The 18,622-nt window shown below is 38.3% G+C and overlaps 1 protein-coding gene across 2 annotated transcripts in view; it reads right to left on the bottom strand.

The window, feature by feature from the left end:
- The window catches only part of KIF13B (kinesin family member 13B), a 118,237-nt gene that overhangs the window by 46,239 nt on the left and 53,376 nt on the right, over nt 1-18,622 (bottom strand). For both annotated transcript variants that reach the window (XM_032183535.1, XM_032183536.1), the window contains exons 11-19: nt 14,445-14,657; nt 11,430-11,540; nt 8,601-8,735; nt 6,519-6,649; nt 5,360-5,446; nt 3,945-4,135; nt 2,893-3,103; nt 1,634-1,796; nt 457-603 (exon numbers count right to left, since the gene is read on the bottom strand). In XM_032183535.1, the coding sequence (XP_032039426.1) occupies nt 457-603; nt 1,634-1,796; nt 2,893-3,103; nt 3,945-4,135; nt 5,360-5,446; nt 6,519-6,649; nt 8,601-8,735; nt 11,430-11,540; nt 14,445-14,657 (1,389 nt within the window). The remainder of the gene's footprint in view (nt 1-456; nt 604-1,633; nt 1,797-2,892; nt 3,104-3,944; nt 4,136-5,359; nt 5,447-6,518; nt 6,650-8,600; nt 8,736-11,429; nt 11,541-14,444; nt 14,658-18,622) is intronic.

Genomic DNA, 18,622 nt, shown 5'->3' with positions numbered 1-18,622 from the left:
TAAGAAAAACAAAGTTTTCACAACAGTTTTAAAAGTTTCACAAAATTAGCCCAACAAAAGAAAAAGGGGCAGAAGCAAGAGGCCAGATTAGGTCACAAGAAGAATGGAAACTTGATTTTTACTTTGCATGGAGCAAAAGGCCTGTCCTCAGCAAGTTCTCTTTAACAGTGTCAGATCCAGAGAAGTCAGCCTGAACCCCAACTCCTTTGTGTTTACTTACTGCATTGAGCTCTGTGTGCAAACAAGCATCAAAGTGAAGAGATAAGGGTTGATGGAATACTGAATATTGCTTCAGGAAAAACAAAGGCTCAGGAAAACTGTTACCTCTTTGTCTTTTCCCTCCCTCTCTCTACCACCACTCCTCCTGAACCAGAAGACTTTCTCACATCGACTTAAACAAAAAAATTAATAGGAATGTATTTCCATTGGTATGGAACTGGAGTAATTTTTACTTACTGGGTTGTCTTCCTCACAGTCTTTCCACTCCTGGTAAAGATCCCTCATATCTACTAGGCGATTCTCCAGCTTCTCCAGTGACCAAATCTGTTTGCCTTTCCCTTTCCTTCTCACCTGAATGGCAGGCTCACTGAGAATTGCACCTCTCTGAGAAACAATTAAAGAGACATTAATGCAGAACCAGTGTCACAACAATGTAAAATAGTTTTAAAGCAACCGAAAACTGGGAGCATCTCTGCAAATAGTTGGGATTTCTTATTTTTTCTTTATTCCAGCTTAATCAACAAAGCAAGCGTGACAGATTGTTTGGCTGTCACAGTACATTCACGTTCAGTTTAACTGCAGCATCTCATCCCACAGGCAGTAGTTTCCGTGGATCCTCACCTCACATAGACATTATAAATAGGAACATTTAAGCATTTCACCAATATTCTCAATTTACAGCAGCTTAGAGTTCTAGCTAAGGTTACTACTTTCTGCAACTTTTCAACTTCTGCAAATATTTAATACTCTTTACCACCTTGTTTCTAGATATGCCAGATGACTGCAAGAAAAACAAGTAAACGAGAGACATTTCTAAAGCAACTGATAAGAATTCTAGTCCTGGGATAAAATACATCTACTGAACTAATGACAGCTTTACTAGCACTAAGATTTTGAGCTGACCTCCAGAACAGAAAGGATAAGACAACTTAGGTAGCCCGCTTGCAACAAGGAAGTCTGGGTTCAGTTCCCTCCTTTCAAAATTTCTAAGATGTCTGGAAGAAATCATCCAAATCCTCTCTGCTCCAGCTTCTCCCTGTACAACGGGGACGACAGCATTTTCTCACCTCACTAGCATGATGGAAAGGCAAATGCCTATAAAGCGATGGCAAACAGGTGAGGTAGGTGTTACCTAATCTACATGGATTTTATCACTCTGCAGCAGAAGCAAATGAGAACTTCAACATCAATGGAATGGATTTTCACTGTAACATTTATCAGTAAATTAGCATATTATAACACTTTCACAGTAACTAAATAAGATAAAAACTTAGCTAGCTCTAACTCAGCCATGTTTAATGCTCATGAATACAATGGCAAACTGTCTGAACCATCACAGTCAGAACAAGACAAGTATGAACCCTGAGGGGCAAACGCAGTGAGCAAAGATTTAGTTCCATTACAGCTACATTACCTTACTGTTAGCATTAAGGCTGGAAGCTGGGATCTGGAGGGTGACTTTATACTCTGTTCTCTTGTCCAATTCCTCTCCAATAAAATTGGCTTCTCTCACATACAAATTGGCTTTAACAATCTGCTCTCGCAGCTTTCTCAGGCTGTGGGTCAACATTTCTTCTCTAAAAGAAGGCGATTTGTTGGGGGGAGGAGGGGAGACAGGAAAAATCATGGCATTTAGATAGTGAAATTGAATGCGAAGCACAAGATCACTTGACAGCGAAGGAGTCGACATTCAGCTATTTAACACACAAATCCAACAAATTAAATTGCATTTCCTCTGGGGAAAAAAAGATTATCTGCATGAATTTAGCAGTATGAACATTAGCATATTGCCAGCTTTAGAGACTTCTCCATGCCTCTGCTGAACAGTCAGCACTTGTGTGGCTAATTCCAGAGTTTTCCCACCACAGATGTGGATGTTCTGTCTTACAGAGAAAGACTTATTTAAAGACCATGACCCACTTGCTCACTGGCCTCCCAGGCAAGTGTATCAGAGAGACAACTGTGCAGTGCAGGAATCTCCAACCACAAAGTGTTCCAAACAGACAGCTAACACCTTGTTAGACTGCCTCAAGTATTTTCTATTTCAGAAGATGCTTCTTAAGCTATTTAAACTGGCTTTCTGTTTTCTCATTACAACATCTTTGCCATGCTTCTTGTTTTTGGGAGAGTTTAATCTTCCTCCTGCAGCTGCTCTTTTTAACAGTAATACTGACAAGAACCATTTAGAGGCAGAAGAAATTACCCTCAGTGCAATTGTCTAGGAAGAGGGAGAGGAGTGTGGCCCCTCTGTGGTTGTTACACAGTTCTTGCAGTGTTTTGGATCAAATTCCTTTACCATTCTTTTACTCCCTTTTCTTTCTGCACTCTTCTGGCTGCCAGAACCTGCCCAGGTCAGACATATGGATACAAGTCAGAAGGAAAAACAACCTTCCAGCAGCTGTCATGAATCCACAGAAGAGACTCATATTTAATGCTGGTGAGGACAGAGTTTCTCCTTAACAACAAAACAGACACTCCTCCTTTCTCATCTTCCCAAGAATTAATGGTTTTATTGTGTTTAGATTAATATTTTCACTCGGTCCTCCCCAGCATCCTGCAGGAGTCTTCTCGGAAAGCTGGAAGAGGTTTGCAATGTGATTTAAGTCTTGCAAAATTGACTGGCACCAAAGAACTTTAAATGAACACTCCTGATAGCCAGATTTGATTACCCACCTCTCTTCTGCCCATTGTCTTAGACGCTGCTGAGCGCTGGGAGAATGAAAGGAGAACCTGTCCATGCTGCGGAAATGCTGCTTCTCCGGTGACAATCGCCTTCGTAATTGCTCCAGCTCATGCTCATACATCAGCCTCTGTCGTTCAAGCGCAGATCTCTTCTCCTCCTCGTGTTGCTGCTCCAGACTTTGCAAGATTGACTGCATTGGATCTAGGCAGATATTGAAAAATGAAGAAGCGAGTACTTCTGGGGGGCAAACACTCAGTAAGCATAAAATTAAATGGAAAAAGTCATGTCATGAATATGTGGCAGAGAGTGGGGACTTAGAAATATGAGCTCTTTCACAGGTTCTGCTGCAAATATTCCGTATGACCTTGGACAAGGTACAAATTACTCTATTTTGGTACTTTGCTTCCCCAGTCTAGATCTACAGTGGTCCATTTTAGAGGCTGCAACGGCCCACTGAGATGCATGGGGAAGAACGTCCTAGACAGTAAACATAGCACTACATCACATAAAAGGAAGAAGAGAGTATATTTTTGTTGTAAGGCATATTTAAAAAATGTTGTTGAACATGAAGCAAAATAAACATTGCCAGAAAACACTGGATGAATGATTTAAGAGAATTTTGAAAAGGGAAAGTCCAGACCGAGAAAAACTTCCTCCTGCATCCCAAAATAAAGCCATTCTGGAGCAGCTGTGTAAGACCACAAAAAATAAAGAATGTGGTTTCAGAGACAGAAATCACAACATTTAATGCCTGAGTGAGACATAACACAAGAAAAACAAACAGTGAAGTGAAAACACCCTGATTTGAGGCTGCAGTTTCACCAGCATTCCAGTTTTGGCTTTTTCCTCAACAAGAACTGCCAAACAAAACATTCTGCAGTGGTGTTTTTCCCCTCCAGTGCAAAAATGGCTACGATGAGTCATTCACAAGAAGAATTCTTGTAGGAAGAAGGTACAAGGGGAAGAGTGTGTGGTAAAGAGTCCCTGAAGATGTGACCTCATATTCTGTACATACTTCCAATAATTTCTTGTTGCTTCTTACCATTACTACCAAGTGCTTTCATAGTGACTTCCATCTGGGCATACTCATAGCTGAAGTTAATCTCGCTAGACACTTCACTGGAATTGTCTCCATCCACATCCAGCTGCTCAGCACTGTTACTGTACTTCATAGAGTTGTCTCGTTCCTCATCCTCGTGATCTGGCTTCTTTTTCTTCTTTGGCAAATTCAGCCTTCAGAAGTAGGGGAAAATGTTTAGACTATTAATTGATCAACTCTGAAACAACCGGTTGCTTAAATAATAATTTTAATTAAGTAGGTTACCCAAATAAGTACATCTTTCCCTTTTGAAATCTGTTTATCCTGTAAGTGAAATTTTCCTCAGAGTAAAAATAGGACTTCAAGGCAAACTAATTTATACTACAGTCTAATAATGCAGAGCACCTGAAAATACTAATCATATAGCTTATACAACCATGATTTTTTCAGTCTTCCCATAGCTAAAGAATTTAGAGGCAATGAAATATAAAAATAAATGTTTTTAAATATATATTTATGTTATATATTTTATATAGATAACTTATATACCAAATATACTGTACTTATATACTATATATATACTTAAACTTATCTACTATGTATACTTCTGTAAACTGTATTTTATGTTTTCTGTATTTTGTATATAAACAAAACCCCAAATTATAAATAAGATAGAGGCAATAATGAAATCATATCTCAATTTTTATGAGGAGGGTTTTTTTTGAGCATAAAAGAAAACAATTATGTTTTAAATGATCATTTAAAGCCACTGATCTTTAATGTTATTTCAGATCAGGCTCTCACACATGCAGTCCTTCACAGAAAACATCTGCCAGTGATCCTGTCTGACACAGGAAGGTCTCATCTGGAGACTGGAACTCCAAGGAAGGGAGAATGTGGTGACCTTGAAAGACTGAGATCACTGTACAACATCGGTCAGATATCTAACACCTTAGCTGCTAAATCTGAAAGGCAACCTATCCAAGTTAAAGCCTGGGTGTGATATTTTCGTCATGCAAAAGAGGGTACTTAGTATTAGCGTGATGCCAAATTGCACAACACTCTTAGTTACTGAACAAAATTAAAGTTACCACCTCAAGAATCAAACCTCCGTGAGATAACAGCCCTGATAACCAATAGCAAGGTCCCCATCAGCAAGATTACTTTCCCTTGAAAACATAATAAGTTACGTCAACCTATTGCTCTGAAATTAAAATTATGCACAGTTGCTATGACATCCAGCATTCGAGAACATCAGTCATCAGCACTGCCTTTACAAACCCAAAGAAAAAAAGAAATCACCTCCTCCTGCAGCTTGCATGCTCCATTGTTACTTTTCCTTATACCTTAATGTTCATAATAGTAATTATAATAAAAAAGCTGGTTCAGACTTGCAATTTATTTAACATCTTTTGTACCTGAAAAAGTGGTTGTTTCCCCACAGTATTCTGTCTCCATGATGTAGCTGGATAGGACCCATAACAGCAGAACCATTTACAAATGTCCTGTGAAAAGATGACAAGCTAAAGCAAAGCCAGCAATAGAAAGCTTTTAAAATTATTATTTATTTTATTTCAGTACTGTTTGCTTTATTGTAGCTTGTTAAGGTAGGAAAATGGGGTTACGGATTACAAACAGGCAAAATATCCCCAGAAAATTCACTCAGCTACTCTGTGCTGTTTCATAAACTCCTTAAACTCAGCTTCTTTTGATTGCTTAAGCTCTATGGGATTCACTACTTTTGGATGGATATTATGACAGCTACATCTGGGGAGTACAATTAGGGCTTAAAAATGAGGGGCCTGAAAGAGATGTCACTGGAAATACGTAGTTTTCACTCGACTTTGAAATACAGACACACAAAAAAAATATTTGAATAAGGCATTGGAGAACTTTTGGTATATATAAAGCTTAAAGACAATAAACTAATTTGAGGAATAAAGAAACTACTTTATTTCAGAGTTAGATTAAGCCTGAAAATGGGATCACTCAAAATAGGATAACACATTTGAAGGGAATCTCAGGATGTCATCTAGTCCATGCTCCTGCTCGCAGCAGGACCAACTCTGAACCAAGATGAAAGTGAAATTCTTGAATTCTGTGAACCTAACAATAAATTACTGGAGATGCTGACGATGCATGTCATTTTGTGATCAGTTTGAACATACCATCTGCTTTTCAAGTACTGCTACTTAATCAAATAAAGCAACAAATGCTTCAGCTGCTTTTTGCATATCAACAGATTTCCTAGAAAATGAATTCAGATTTTGATAGAGTTAAATCTACACAGCTGCAAATCAGTGCACATCGACTTGCTGAAAGCATATGCAATTTACTCATCCTCTCTTTGAAAACAGACTATAAATGCCATTACTGAAAGAAATCTCTTTAGAATGAAATATGTGAGTTAACAGAAAGGTAGATAACTCAAACAAAGCCTAGAAGGAATATACAAGAGATAGAATTTTCTTACTTTTACTATCTGATAAAACATCGCTTTTTAGTTGTCCACTACTCATAAAATACCAGATAAAACTACAGCTATTACACAGCTAGAACTGTATTTTGTTTTTTTACCTAGTATTTTTTTGAGGTGTTAACATAACCTGTCCTTCTGGGGTGATGTCTATAATGCAGTGTTCAGGAAGAATTCCCATTCCACAGAGCTGGATATCTTGAGAGTTGTCTGATCCTATTAGTGTGTGCTCCTGTGAAAATTAATTCAGGTGTTAGCAATGGGTTGAAAAGGTTCACTAGTTCGAACTAATCCATTCTCCTTCTGGATAGATCTTCTCATCTAATTCCAAAATTTGAAAGCTGTTCAATACTTTCTGCAAAGGGAAAAAAAGAGAATGAAATATTGCAAACAAATCCCCGCTATTTCTTACAGCAGTAAGTAAGGAGCACACAGGAAATTTTACAGGCAACAGTTAGATCCAAAAATGAAGAAGTTCCTAGCATTAAATTGCAGAATTCAGTGCCTCAGGATGCTGCAGAAGCCAACAGAATAAAGGCGTTTAAAGAGGAATTAAGACAGGTTCGTGGTGGTTAGATCCACAGTTACTGCACAGGTTCCATCTAGATTATCCTCTGTAAATCCCTGAAGTACTCAAGGCACAAGAAGTTTGGCAGAGGAAGAATCACTCTATTTGTTCATCTATTTGTTTTTGAGGCCCCTCTAAGCATTTGTTGAGGAACAGATACAACAGTTTAGATAAGTGGGATGAAGTTCCTATTCAGTGCTTTTATAAGAATGAGTACATTTGGAGTACAGTATTAATGAGAATGCAGGCAAGATATTTACTCTAAGGTGTGAAAGCTTAATTTCAGGATTTTAGGCAAAACAGGTGCAAGTCATTTTATCTAAAGAATTTCAAAACTCAGGGGGTTTCTATGCCATAATTCCCAACAAAATGAACTCACGTTATCCAAAACAAAAGAAACAATAAAGAAAAAATAAAAATAAACTGAAACACACAAGCCCCATCCCATACAAAGGGTTATTTTTTCTAAAAAGGGAAAGTATCACAGCAACACCTGAGACTTTTCTGTTGGTACTGATGGACACTAAGGCCTCTTCTGAACAGGCTTTGACTTCACTGTGTTCTTGTCATTTCATCATAAAATCACAACAGACACCATAAAAAGTTGGTTCTGCTTCAATAATTGTCAGTGTTGAAGCTGGTTTAGCAGCTTGAGTGACACTCTGGACACCTACGAGCAAAGCGCCTTCAGTTCTCCCAAAACCTCAGCTCTTTTGTCTTTTTTTAAGCAGAGAAAACAATGAAAACTTCTCCCGTGCTTTTATTGAGATATCACGGAGCAATGATAAGCTGACTGATATAAAAGAAGATCACATATCTCCTTTTATAGGAAGACAGATTGAAACAAACCCATCTTGCGGCCCCATTGCTAATTCTGTGGCTGCTTTGAGAGTTCCTACGCACCACTTCAAAGAGAATGATTTAACGCGGAGCTCAGACTGCCAAAGTTTTTGTGCTGCTACATTTTTAGAGCTTGTATTTTAAAGTGTGACTTAAAAAGATCTGCATCTCATTCTTCCCCTGACTCCAGATCACATCTGCAGAGTCTGAACAAGAACAAGCTGCCTGGTTGTTTCGGTGCAAAGTCCAACAGCCGTGTTACACAGTTTATGTTTAACATCAGTAATGGGGACCGCACGTCAGCAGAAGTGCTAAGGCAGAACAGAACTTGATTTTCACTCCTGGTGAGCTGCATAAAAAAGAATAGAAATGTATTTTATAAACTGAAGTCTGTACTCTGATTACACATGTGGAAGCAAGCTGATTACTGATATGTACTGATACTACCCATTTTTATATAAATCACTTTTGTGGGTAAAACCTTGTGAAATCTGGAAAACAGAAGACAATTTATGACAGAAAACACCTCTAAATTTCTTTATATACATAAATATATATATAAAAAAATAAAAAACACAGACCTTCCTCTGCAACAATTAAATTTGACATAAAAACTTTGTATTCATATTACTTTTGATCAAGCAGTGAATAGGAGAGAATGATTCAGATATGCATTTTTTATAACATTCCCGAAGTACACCTATGCCAATGGCAGTAGAGTTCCACTTCTATTAAATAAATAAATAAATATATACATATCAATATTTATTTTTACCTTTAAATAGTACACCAGAAGTTCATTGAGAGCTGGATCTGCGTTCAAATTGACCAGGAAGCACTTGTTATCCCCAACTTTTATTCCAGAAGACTGCAGCGATATGCCAAGGCTTTCCAACTGTTTCTGACGCTCCTGCAAGAGAGTGGCCATCAAAAAATTAGGCTGACTGATGACTGAGGTAGGAAATGCACTCCTACCTGCCCAAAAGCACAAGACAAAATGAGGGGCAGCTATTCCTGAAAAAGGTAGCTCTTTCAGATGCAATGATTAGATACAAAAGCCTTAATTTTATCAAGGTTTACATTAGGGTATCTGTAATTTCTCTGGTCCTTCCACCTCTGGACTCAGAGTGCTACGTGCCATGGGCTCACACAGTTGCATCTTTTTAGTGAAAAATGACCACAGCTGAGCACAGCACACTGCACTACTGTGGGAGCTTCTCCGTGACCTCACTGGAACAGCAAGTGCTTCCAGTGACATCTCTACAGCCCTTTATCTTCTCTTTTGAGCTACAAAGCAACAAGTCAACTCCCTGTCAAGCCAAATTCCACATCTATCTTTTACTCCCTAAAAATCAAAATGACAAAAAACTGACAACCTGCTGTTTAAGCAACGCAAATAAGACTTCCTGCTAAACAAGAGCAGTGGCGTTTGGGATGGTGTTTTGTTCTTGTCAATGGACTGCACAGAAGTCAACAACAAAGCATTACTGTGCAAAAATGTCCATCTTTCACAGGGAAGTGGTAGGCTGATGACTAGTGCAGTGAAAGAGGAACATTAGACATTACTGTCTTGAAAAAAAAAAAAAAACAAAAGGATTCTTCTATAAAAAAATGTTTGAGAAACTGAAAGTGAAATGAGATTCCCTATCCACAACAAAATCAAAAAGATATTAACACAGGAGGCCTCTCAGTTAATTACTAAGGGGAAGCAGAAGCAGGGGAGAGTAAAATAAGTAAAAAAATGAAAGCTGCAACAGCTTCACCTGTGGCACTGAGACTTTACAAAAATATTTAAAAGAGATTATATAAGGATAATGCAGGGAAGTTTATGAAAGCTCTGATTTTTACCTTCAAGTGTCCTCTGTATTTAAAACTTGTTATGTCATAGTATCAAGTACAATTCATTTAGCATCAGTTTTATCACATCTAACCAAGATTAAAATTGCAAATAGCGAGCAGAACTGCCTCTTGATTTTCTCTTTTCTGTCTCCCCACACCCTACGAAACCAACATAATGTCCTGTAAGGAAAATTCATGTGTGTCTGCGAGAGAGGGCAAAACAAAGAACAGAGGGAAACGGCAGGGTGATGTCAAAGATTTCTCTTCTAATCATCAGTGCCAGGCTCTGATGTTCACATCACTCCTTGTTATCTGCACTCAGAGATAAAGAAGTTGTTGCCCAAAGGAGGACTTGGCCCATGATCTAAAACTCACAGGAGTCGCTTAAAGAAAATGAGCCAGTTCGATAACTTTTGATCAAGACCTAGTGTTAATTAACTTAAGAATTCAAAATACATTAGAAGTATGTCAAATATTCACTGCAAATGTGAAAAAGTGCCTGTTTACAGAGTTTGTCTGCAAGACTTTGAGCCCTTATTGACTCTCCATCTCTACAAAGTGCCTCTTCTGTGGTGCTTATTCTTTACGAGGAATCATCCTTTTCTCAAAGATTTCCTCCATCCTACCCACCTGCCCTGCTAAAATTTGACAGACAGACGTTGGTGGAGGCTGGCCAGGGACAAAATCACTTGACAGGCCACAATGTACACTAGTCCTCATCCTTCCTCTGAAAAAAATCACTTTTCTACAGCTGCAAGGCTCATGAAACTGCCACCTTCATATGAGGTTAAGAATTTAGAGGCAAAGACGAGAGCAAAACCAAGTAGCTGTATGCAAGCATCAAGGCAAATTTATTCTGTAGCGTTGATCCCGTTACTCTGCTTCATCAATCTCCTTGCAGACTCGGGGTTTCTATGCCTAGACGCTACTGTGTAAGGTGGGAGCAGAATTTATTATCATTATTATTCTTAAATTTCACCCTTATACACAAGCACGAAAATCCATGGTACATCTCTGCACTGAAAGCCAGGAAACCCTCTTATTTGAAGGAGCATTTCTTACAATGGATATATAAAACTGAAGTCAACAGCTTATTCTGATCAAGTCATCTACAAAAGGGCTTTGTATCAGAGGTTTCATTTTCTTACAAGCTATTCATCACCTTTCAATAGTTCTCCCCCTCCAAAGCTCCCTGCTGCAAATATATACATCAGCATTTGTGTGGTAAGAATTGGAAGTGTCATGCAATAATCATGGTGACCTGCACGATTTTTCAGTGTAGCCATCATTTCAATTATGTTCTGAGGTCCTAAATAGCGGTGTAAGAGGTATTAAAAACACACAGGAGATCTGAACAGTTCTGTTTTTTAATATTCTGAATGCTCTTTGCCTTCAGTATTAAGGCACTCCATACATAAACTTGCATTTAACACTCTCAACGCTCCATCTTTCATCACAAACAGCAATTTTACTGTCCAAAGAATATTAAATCCCTATAATCCTCTCATCCATGGATTTTTTTTAAACAATCTCTCAACTGGCACAGAATGACAATTTATTGTTGTCACTGGAATAGTAATCTGAGAGGCATCCAGCTATCACAGGAATTAAGTGAAGCTTTTCTAAATGGCAGTAAGCTTGACCTACTTACCCATAAATGTGGGGAGAGATTCAGACAATCACTATGAACTGACAAACAAAGGAAACAAACCCATTGTTTATAAACATCAAAAGGAAAAAAAAAAAAAAAAAAAAAGCAGCCAACCTGTGCTATTTCCTCAGTTTTTCTTAATTTTTCTTCCCAGGTCACCGTCATTTCCTGAATCAACTTTTCTGATTCCTCCAACCGTTCTTTTAATTCTGGTGATTTCATAGCCTGCAGAAAGTAAAGCAAAGGAAACAAGAAAGCTTATTGTGCTTTGTTCTTTCACATCACTCTCACACAGATGGGGAAAAAGGAAACATATCATTACTCATTTTACAAGGCAGACTTGATCAGTAAGTAAAGGGTTGTTTTAAATACATATTGCACATAAATGCAGAATCCATCAAAAACTTAGTTTAATTAGTTTCGAGTACAGATGCTAAAGTGAAGTTTATATACTTTAATGCAAACCAATTACACGATACTGGCAGATTTGCAAAAAGATATTCAAACACAAGCTAATCTCATTTCTATACCAGTATGAGTTTCCAAAAAGACTCATATCTGAAACAATCTGTATTTTGCATACTGCTGATCTGGATAACCACCATTGTCTCAGTTTTCTTTTCCTCTAAATAATAGCTAACATCTCTGTCATTTGCCCAGCCCTGCCAACAAAATGTTTTGAATACTGGTTTTGATATGTCCTGATTTGGAAATTTCTACTGGAAAAAAAAGAAAAATCAAGACCTCTATATATATATTTCACAAAACTGGTATCAAAAAAAGTCTTATGATGTACTTCCAGACACAGGAATTCAATTTTCTTGCTAATCCATCACAATTCTAATTTTCTTTTCTGAAATAGCAAGAGGCCCAAGGACTAGCTTGAGAATAAGGAAATACCCCACCCTACATCGGGCAATCCAAAAACTGTAAAGCCATAAAAGTGTTTATACTACACATGTTCACTTCCTCCAGTCTCAGTAGTGGCATATTCCTTTTGTACTACCTTGAACAGAACGTCGTTATTTGATTATGGCTAACAATACGGAAGTGTTTTTGGCTAGCAGGTATTTATGCAATCCCAACCAACCTGTGCGAGTATCGTTCTCCATCAGAGAGCTCCCTTACCACAAAAATCAAAACTCTTCCCAGGAATCCACATCAAACAGAGTGGCCTCACTGCAGGGCAATATCTTCAAAAGGAGCAGCTGTCAGGAGTGGCAAATCCTGTTTTAAGACAGGAGTTTCCTCTGCCTCAAGACATAGCAATCTAGGAACTGCCAGCTGATGTGTCCTGTGTCGTTCTTTTTCTGGTTGAATACCTCAAATACCTAAATACAGGGTAAAATGGGACCCAGGAAGGAAAGCGAGGGAAACAGAGTCTCCAAAAATAAATTATGCTCAATGAAATATCATCAGTGCAAGGGCACTGGACACGACGGAGCAGGACAGGAAGATGAAGACCAATTATTCTCAAGTTCTAAGTCTTATGTATATATTTATATGGACCTGGGGCAAAATAACTCAACATTTTCACATGCTTCAACTGTAAAATGAGGTAGGTAATTCCCCTCGTTCCCTCCATTGCTTATCTGTAAGGAAACCATAAAAAAAGACAAATCTGCAAGACCTGATTCCAACCAGACCAGCAGGTGTACTGCTCTGCTGGAGTCAGGTTAAATTCCCAGCTAAGGAAGGACGTGCTGGTGGTCTTGGCACAGACAAATTAAAACATGTGATATTAATTCCGACAAGAAAAGATCAAAATGCATGGATTAAAAAAGAAAAGGGGAAAAGAGGATAAGCCTTATTCTTCTGGGAAAAAAAAAAAAGTCAAGTGTCAAGTTCGGTTTTGCCACGGCAATTTAGGAGAAAAAGAGGATACTGACACCAAAAGGAAAAAAAAACTCAACTTGGTAATCTCTATATTTAGAAATAAGCATTGAAAATGTAACTTGACTACCATAATGGGTCAGTGCTTTTGTTTATTTAAAAAATAAACCATTATGTTTCTGTATGAACAATTAGATGGGCTACAAATGTAGTAAACCCAAAGGAGACCAAGACAATGAATGTGTTTTTTGACCTTTCCTGTAGAGCCTCTTAACAGCAAACTAAACCTTTTTTTTTTTTTTTTGGTTTAGCTTAATAGCAAGCTAAAAGCATTTTTCCATGCTCTTTGTCAATGCCATTCAGATGACAACTGGGGTGGGATTTCAATACTTAGGAAAGGAAATATTTATTACCTCATATTTAGGAAACACCACTTCATTGCTTTGGACAGCTGCCATTATTTTGGCATTAATGCTCGCAAATGAAACGAACAGGGAGTACTTGAATCTCTCAGAGAACTGAGAAGTCCACAGTTTGTATTTTGTATTTTAGAGGAAATGCTAGGTATTAGGTAACTTGAGATACCTTAAAGAAACTTTCACTTACTGGATACTTAGCATATTAGGTAGCTCAAAGGAGAACAGTCCAAAATTCATAAGTCATTTGTACTATCACAGCCAGCACTCCCTGCAACCCTCAAGAGGCAAATACTGTGCAATTCAGAAAAAAAATGTGATTACAACATCCAGATTATATCACCATTGCTCTGCCACATTTGAGAACAGAACTCAGAATTACTCTAATTCTTGGCCTTCATCTAATGTTTAGTCCATGCTGCCTTCACAATTTTATTGAAGTTTATTGTTTAACACCTGTAGGAGTTTCAATGTAGAACTGTTAAAGCTTGTAAACGAGTAAGCATTATTAACCAAACTCACACTTGCAGGATGTAGCCACATCAAATTCTTAAAATCCATGGTCAAAGCTCTACCTATAAACCACACAATCTGAAAACTCCATCCCTATTCCTCCCTCCATGTCCTCTTTCTTCTGATCTGTATCCCACAAGAAAAACATAATCGCTTAATGGTGTGTTCAAAGGGAACCTCATATCTCAAGTTATCACCCATGTTTCAACACGGACCTAAAGAAAACTGGAATGCAGTGATATAAAGGGATTTCTTGTAGATATCATGCAGTAGCTTCCTGCGGCACTTGTTTTCAACAGCCAAGTAAGAAATTTCTGCCAGTGGGGTCTACAGGACTTGCTAGCTAGCCCAAGGCTAAAATTCATACCTCTGCTTTTGTGAGCTGTTCTCGCAGCTTCTCCACTTCCTCCCGGAGCTCCCGTATGATGCGGGCGTTGGGATCTTCGTTCACCACGGCGTGGTTCACGATGTTCTTGGCCCGGTCCGCGTACCGAAGTGTTGAGAGGGTCTCATCGTAGTTGTCTGCTGCTGGGCTTACCGTTGCGACCATGGCAGTCTTGCTGTTGCCACCAAGGCTATCCTGGAAAGTGGCAGAGGTAACAAAGTTAAAACAGAAAGTTTCTTTGGTTTTATCCTGTCAATGAACTTACACAACAAACGATAATTAAGGGTTGGAAATAGATGGGGGCAACAAGTAACAGCAATATCTTTGTCAGAGCTCCTCAGTTCAAAACTAATATTTTAAGCCCTATAAATCAAGCAAAGTTGTTATTTTCAGTTGTCCTTTTTTCACCCTTTTTATTTTATTTTTATTTTTATTTTTATTTTTATTTTTATTTTTATTTTTATTTTTATTTTTTTTTAGCACATTTAGGAAAAGTCATTCTTGGCTTCAGGAATGAACACAGTCCCTGCTTTGTGCTTTATGGTGCTTAGTAAGGGTTTGAAAGGTTTATTTTCATGTTTCTGCTTAGGTTGTTAAACTAGAAACACAGGCACATCAGCACTGGACTTCTCAGATACCAAAAAATAATGTAGTTGATTTAATTTTTAGAAACGTTTCAGAATGGGGTGCTTCCCTGCCCCCCCACTTACCCAGCTCACAAATCTACGCTGAGTTATGTAAGAAATTGCCCTTTTGGAATCTGTTTGACAGAAGAAGGGCGTGAAACCACATTCCTGCAAAGCAATGTGTTGGGGGGTGGGGGAAAAGAAGGAAGAATTCCATCTTTGTATTGATCGCAAAATTATGTTTTACAATTTTAGCCAGCCCAAAAAATAAAATATTTTGTTTTAAGTTTGCAGCAGAACTGTTCTTCCCTCTCCCCCCTCCTTTTTGTACCCAATATCCTTTTCGGAGAAGAACCACACTATTAACTTTCATCTTCAATAACCCATGAAATCTGGGTCACGCATTGCCATTAGAGCAATCTGACTACATTAGCGTAACCATTTCAATCACAAAGCAAACACACAGCTTTTCCTAGCAATCATTAAAACGCCCCTTTAAGTATTTCATTAAGACTCTCTCTCTCTTTTTTCTTCTTTTTTTTTTACTGCATGATGCCTAAAACTAATTTGACAGCGGTTGGCCACACCGACTGCTGCTGCTTCGCTGCTGTCCTGGCAGCACTCTGCTCTCTCTGCTCATGCAAGGGGCTGTCAGCTTTTTGGGTAGGGAATATAAATCCATTTGCCTAGTGTGCTATGCTAGCATGGCCAGGACTCACAGGTAACAGTATTTATAGAGGTCATGCAGAAAGAGCTGCCTTCTGGCTGCTCCCTGCATTTTTTGCATGAGGATCAGATGTTATTTACTTCAATAAATGCATGGCTTGGGAGGATCCGCTCTGTAACACAAATGTTTTTTTTCTAAAGCATCTACTGAAAACTTTTAAAAAGCCTAACAAGAGCCCGTGACTCAGTCTGTGAGGATTCTGTCTTTACAGAAGCCAGGACTTTTCTTCAATCCATCAACAGCTTCTAAAAATTAGAGGTGGCATCCTGCAACTGCAATCCCTGCTCTGCGTCAAAAGATGAAGTTATCGCTGAGCTGGCCAGGTACTCTGCCTCCAGATAACAGCTTGCACTTTGGGAACCTCCATCCACTGCACTAATTAGCTCCAAACCAGGATTAATTCACCATCTGAATCGCAGCTCCACTATGCAGGCAGCTGAGAGTGCTGTTACAGTGATACACCGCAATTCACAATGCACCCATTATAACTTGGGGAAAGTTCCTCTTGTATGGTGGCTTTTCAAGCCCAGTGCCAGGCTGGCTGATAAAGTTCTGCATAAAACCTTTGTGCTGCTTTCACTGGTTTCTTTAACGTTAAGCAAGAAGGCAGACAAACAGCAAACCAGTTTCTCGTTAGTGAAGACAGCATCTGCAAATTACCCTGGAAAGGCTGACCTTGCATGCCTTAAAAACAGAGACAGAATGGAAATAAATAAATTTAGTTCTTTCTAAAGGTAAGCTAGCCCCCTCTTCAGCATCAAGATCACTGTGACAACAACGTAAAATGCAAAGTTTAGAAATTATATTTTTAAGAGCAGCCATCAGTAAAATATGCAGGGCTTCTGAGCAAAATGGGAAAACAAGAGGCTCACGCCAATTCAATTCCATAAAGCTAAGAGCTTACAGAGCTGATAAGCTATTTTGCTTCCCACACCTAACATGATGCCACTCTTCAAGCCTCTTCTTGCAATAATACTTTTTGACCTGGTACTTCTGGCTAGAGATCCTCAACAAAACTGAACATGAAGTGTTAGCTCTTGAGGTCTCCCGAACTCCACTCGTTTTTCAGATTTGGGGAGAGACTCTGTATGTGTTAGAACACAGTTACTCCACTTTGGCAACATAATTAAAAGTTGAACGCTATTAAAAAGAAAGAAAAAAAAAAAGATAGCCCACCATCTCATAGCTTCTACTAAATAAAGTCACTTTAAACTAATAAATCCCTCCTTTGATCTTTAATTAAGAATTGTTAAAATTTCGCCTTTCAAAATAAGGAGTCTCTTCAACGAGCTTGTTTGTTAAAAAAAAAATAAATAAATCCAAAAGCCCCAAATCTTTTGTTTGCCCTTAATATAGCTGGGTGTTAAAAACACAAAGAAGCTTTGCCTGAAAAGCGGTGGGACAAAAGTGCGCCTCTGTTTGTGAGCTACAGCCTGTGCTGTGCACGGCCATCGTGCCTACAATGCCCCAGACAGGTGCTAAACAGCAATCTGGGTCTGCTCGCTGGATTTGTTTAGAAATGGAACAGCATAACTAATTTCAACAATAACGCTAGGGACACGTTAGAAAAGTTTCCACTTCTGCTCGCCCAGATTATTACAGCGTTGGGCTCCTGGAGTGCACTGAAGAAAGCTGGACGATGATGTTCACATCTTTGCAGAGAGCCAAAAGCACGTGTTTAATTAGATATTTCTTTAAAAAAAAACGTAAAACATGTACACACACAAATGTATAAAGTCAAAATATTCATAGGCAAAATTATATTTAAGCACTAATAAAGTCTTAGGGCAAGAAACTCCATGAAATGAGATTTATTTTACTGTAGAAGAGAATACACACTATTTCTGTTAAAACACCTGATTTTTGGACAGCCCTTGGCTGTACTGTTTGATGTCTTGTATGTGATGATTACACTGGGGAGAACACATAAATCATTTCATAGTAGTAACGCTAAAAGGTTCATGAAGTTGGGAAGCACAGCAAAGTATTCAAGAAGAAAAAATTCTGGCCAGATCACCTACGTAGTCAGAAAACAGAACAAGGCAACTGGTACCAAAAATCAATTTCTTGTCAGATTATATCTTTCTACTAACAAATATCTTAATTGTTCCTTCGTAACAATAAATCAGTACACAAGGAGCAGAAGGAAACTTGCTAAGAATGCAGGAAGTGGGAAGAGCAATAACAACATGAGTTTGCCTTTTAATTTGACATATATAAGACTCATATTGAACAACTCTGTTTTTCATTTAGACCTTACAGATCTTAGTTCAAGGGTCATCACAATAAAGGCTCTTTTTTTTCTTACTGAGAATATCAGTCCTACACAGAACAGAAATTGATTTAACTGTACATGTCAGATGAATATGATGCACAAACTCTTCTGACCTGTTCCTTAGACTGTAGCTGGGATAACGTTCTGCAATTACACTCTGCTGACAAAAGCAGAGTATATTAGCAAATATATTAGACAATTAGGAAAAAGCTAATAGTCTTAATCAAAATCTTCAAAGCCAACCATGCCAGTATGTAAAATTCAGTTACATGTGGTAATAACAAAATTAAATCAGCCCCAAGGTTCTGTGTGAAGCTGTATCTAAACTGACCCAGAAAAGATAATGTTTTGTGTTTTTTCTTTTTTTTTAAAAAAGTCCTTATTCTTTATGCCATTGCAGGTCAGCAGAAGACAAAGAACATATTTAGTCTGTGGAGATACTACTGGCTTCCTGCCAGCTAATTTTCCAAAGACAAGTATGGTTAACATAAAAAACAGAAAATGAGGCAAAAGACTCAGTTTATTTCACTGA

The sequence above is a fragment of the Aythya fuligula genome, chromosome 3 (assembly GCF_009819795.1).
Source record: "Aythya fuligula isolate bAytFul2 chromosome 3, bAytFul2.pri, whole genome shotgun sequence".
Classification (NCBI taxonomy): domain Eukaryota; kingdom Metazoa; phylum Chordata; class Aves; order Anseriformes; family Anatidae; genus Aythya; species Aythya fuligula.
The sequence above is the reverse complement of the archived record's forward strand: the minus strand, read 5'-3'. Positions and strand labels throughout refer to the sequence as shown.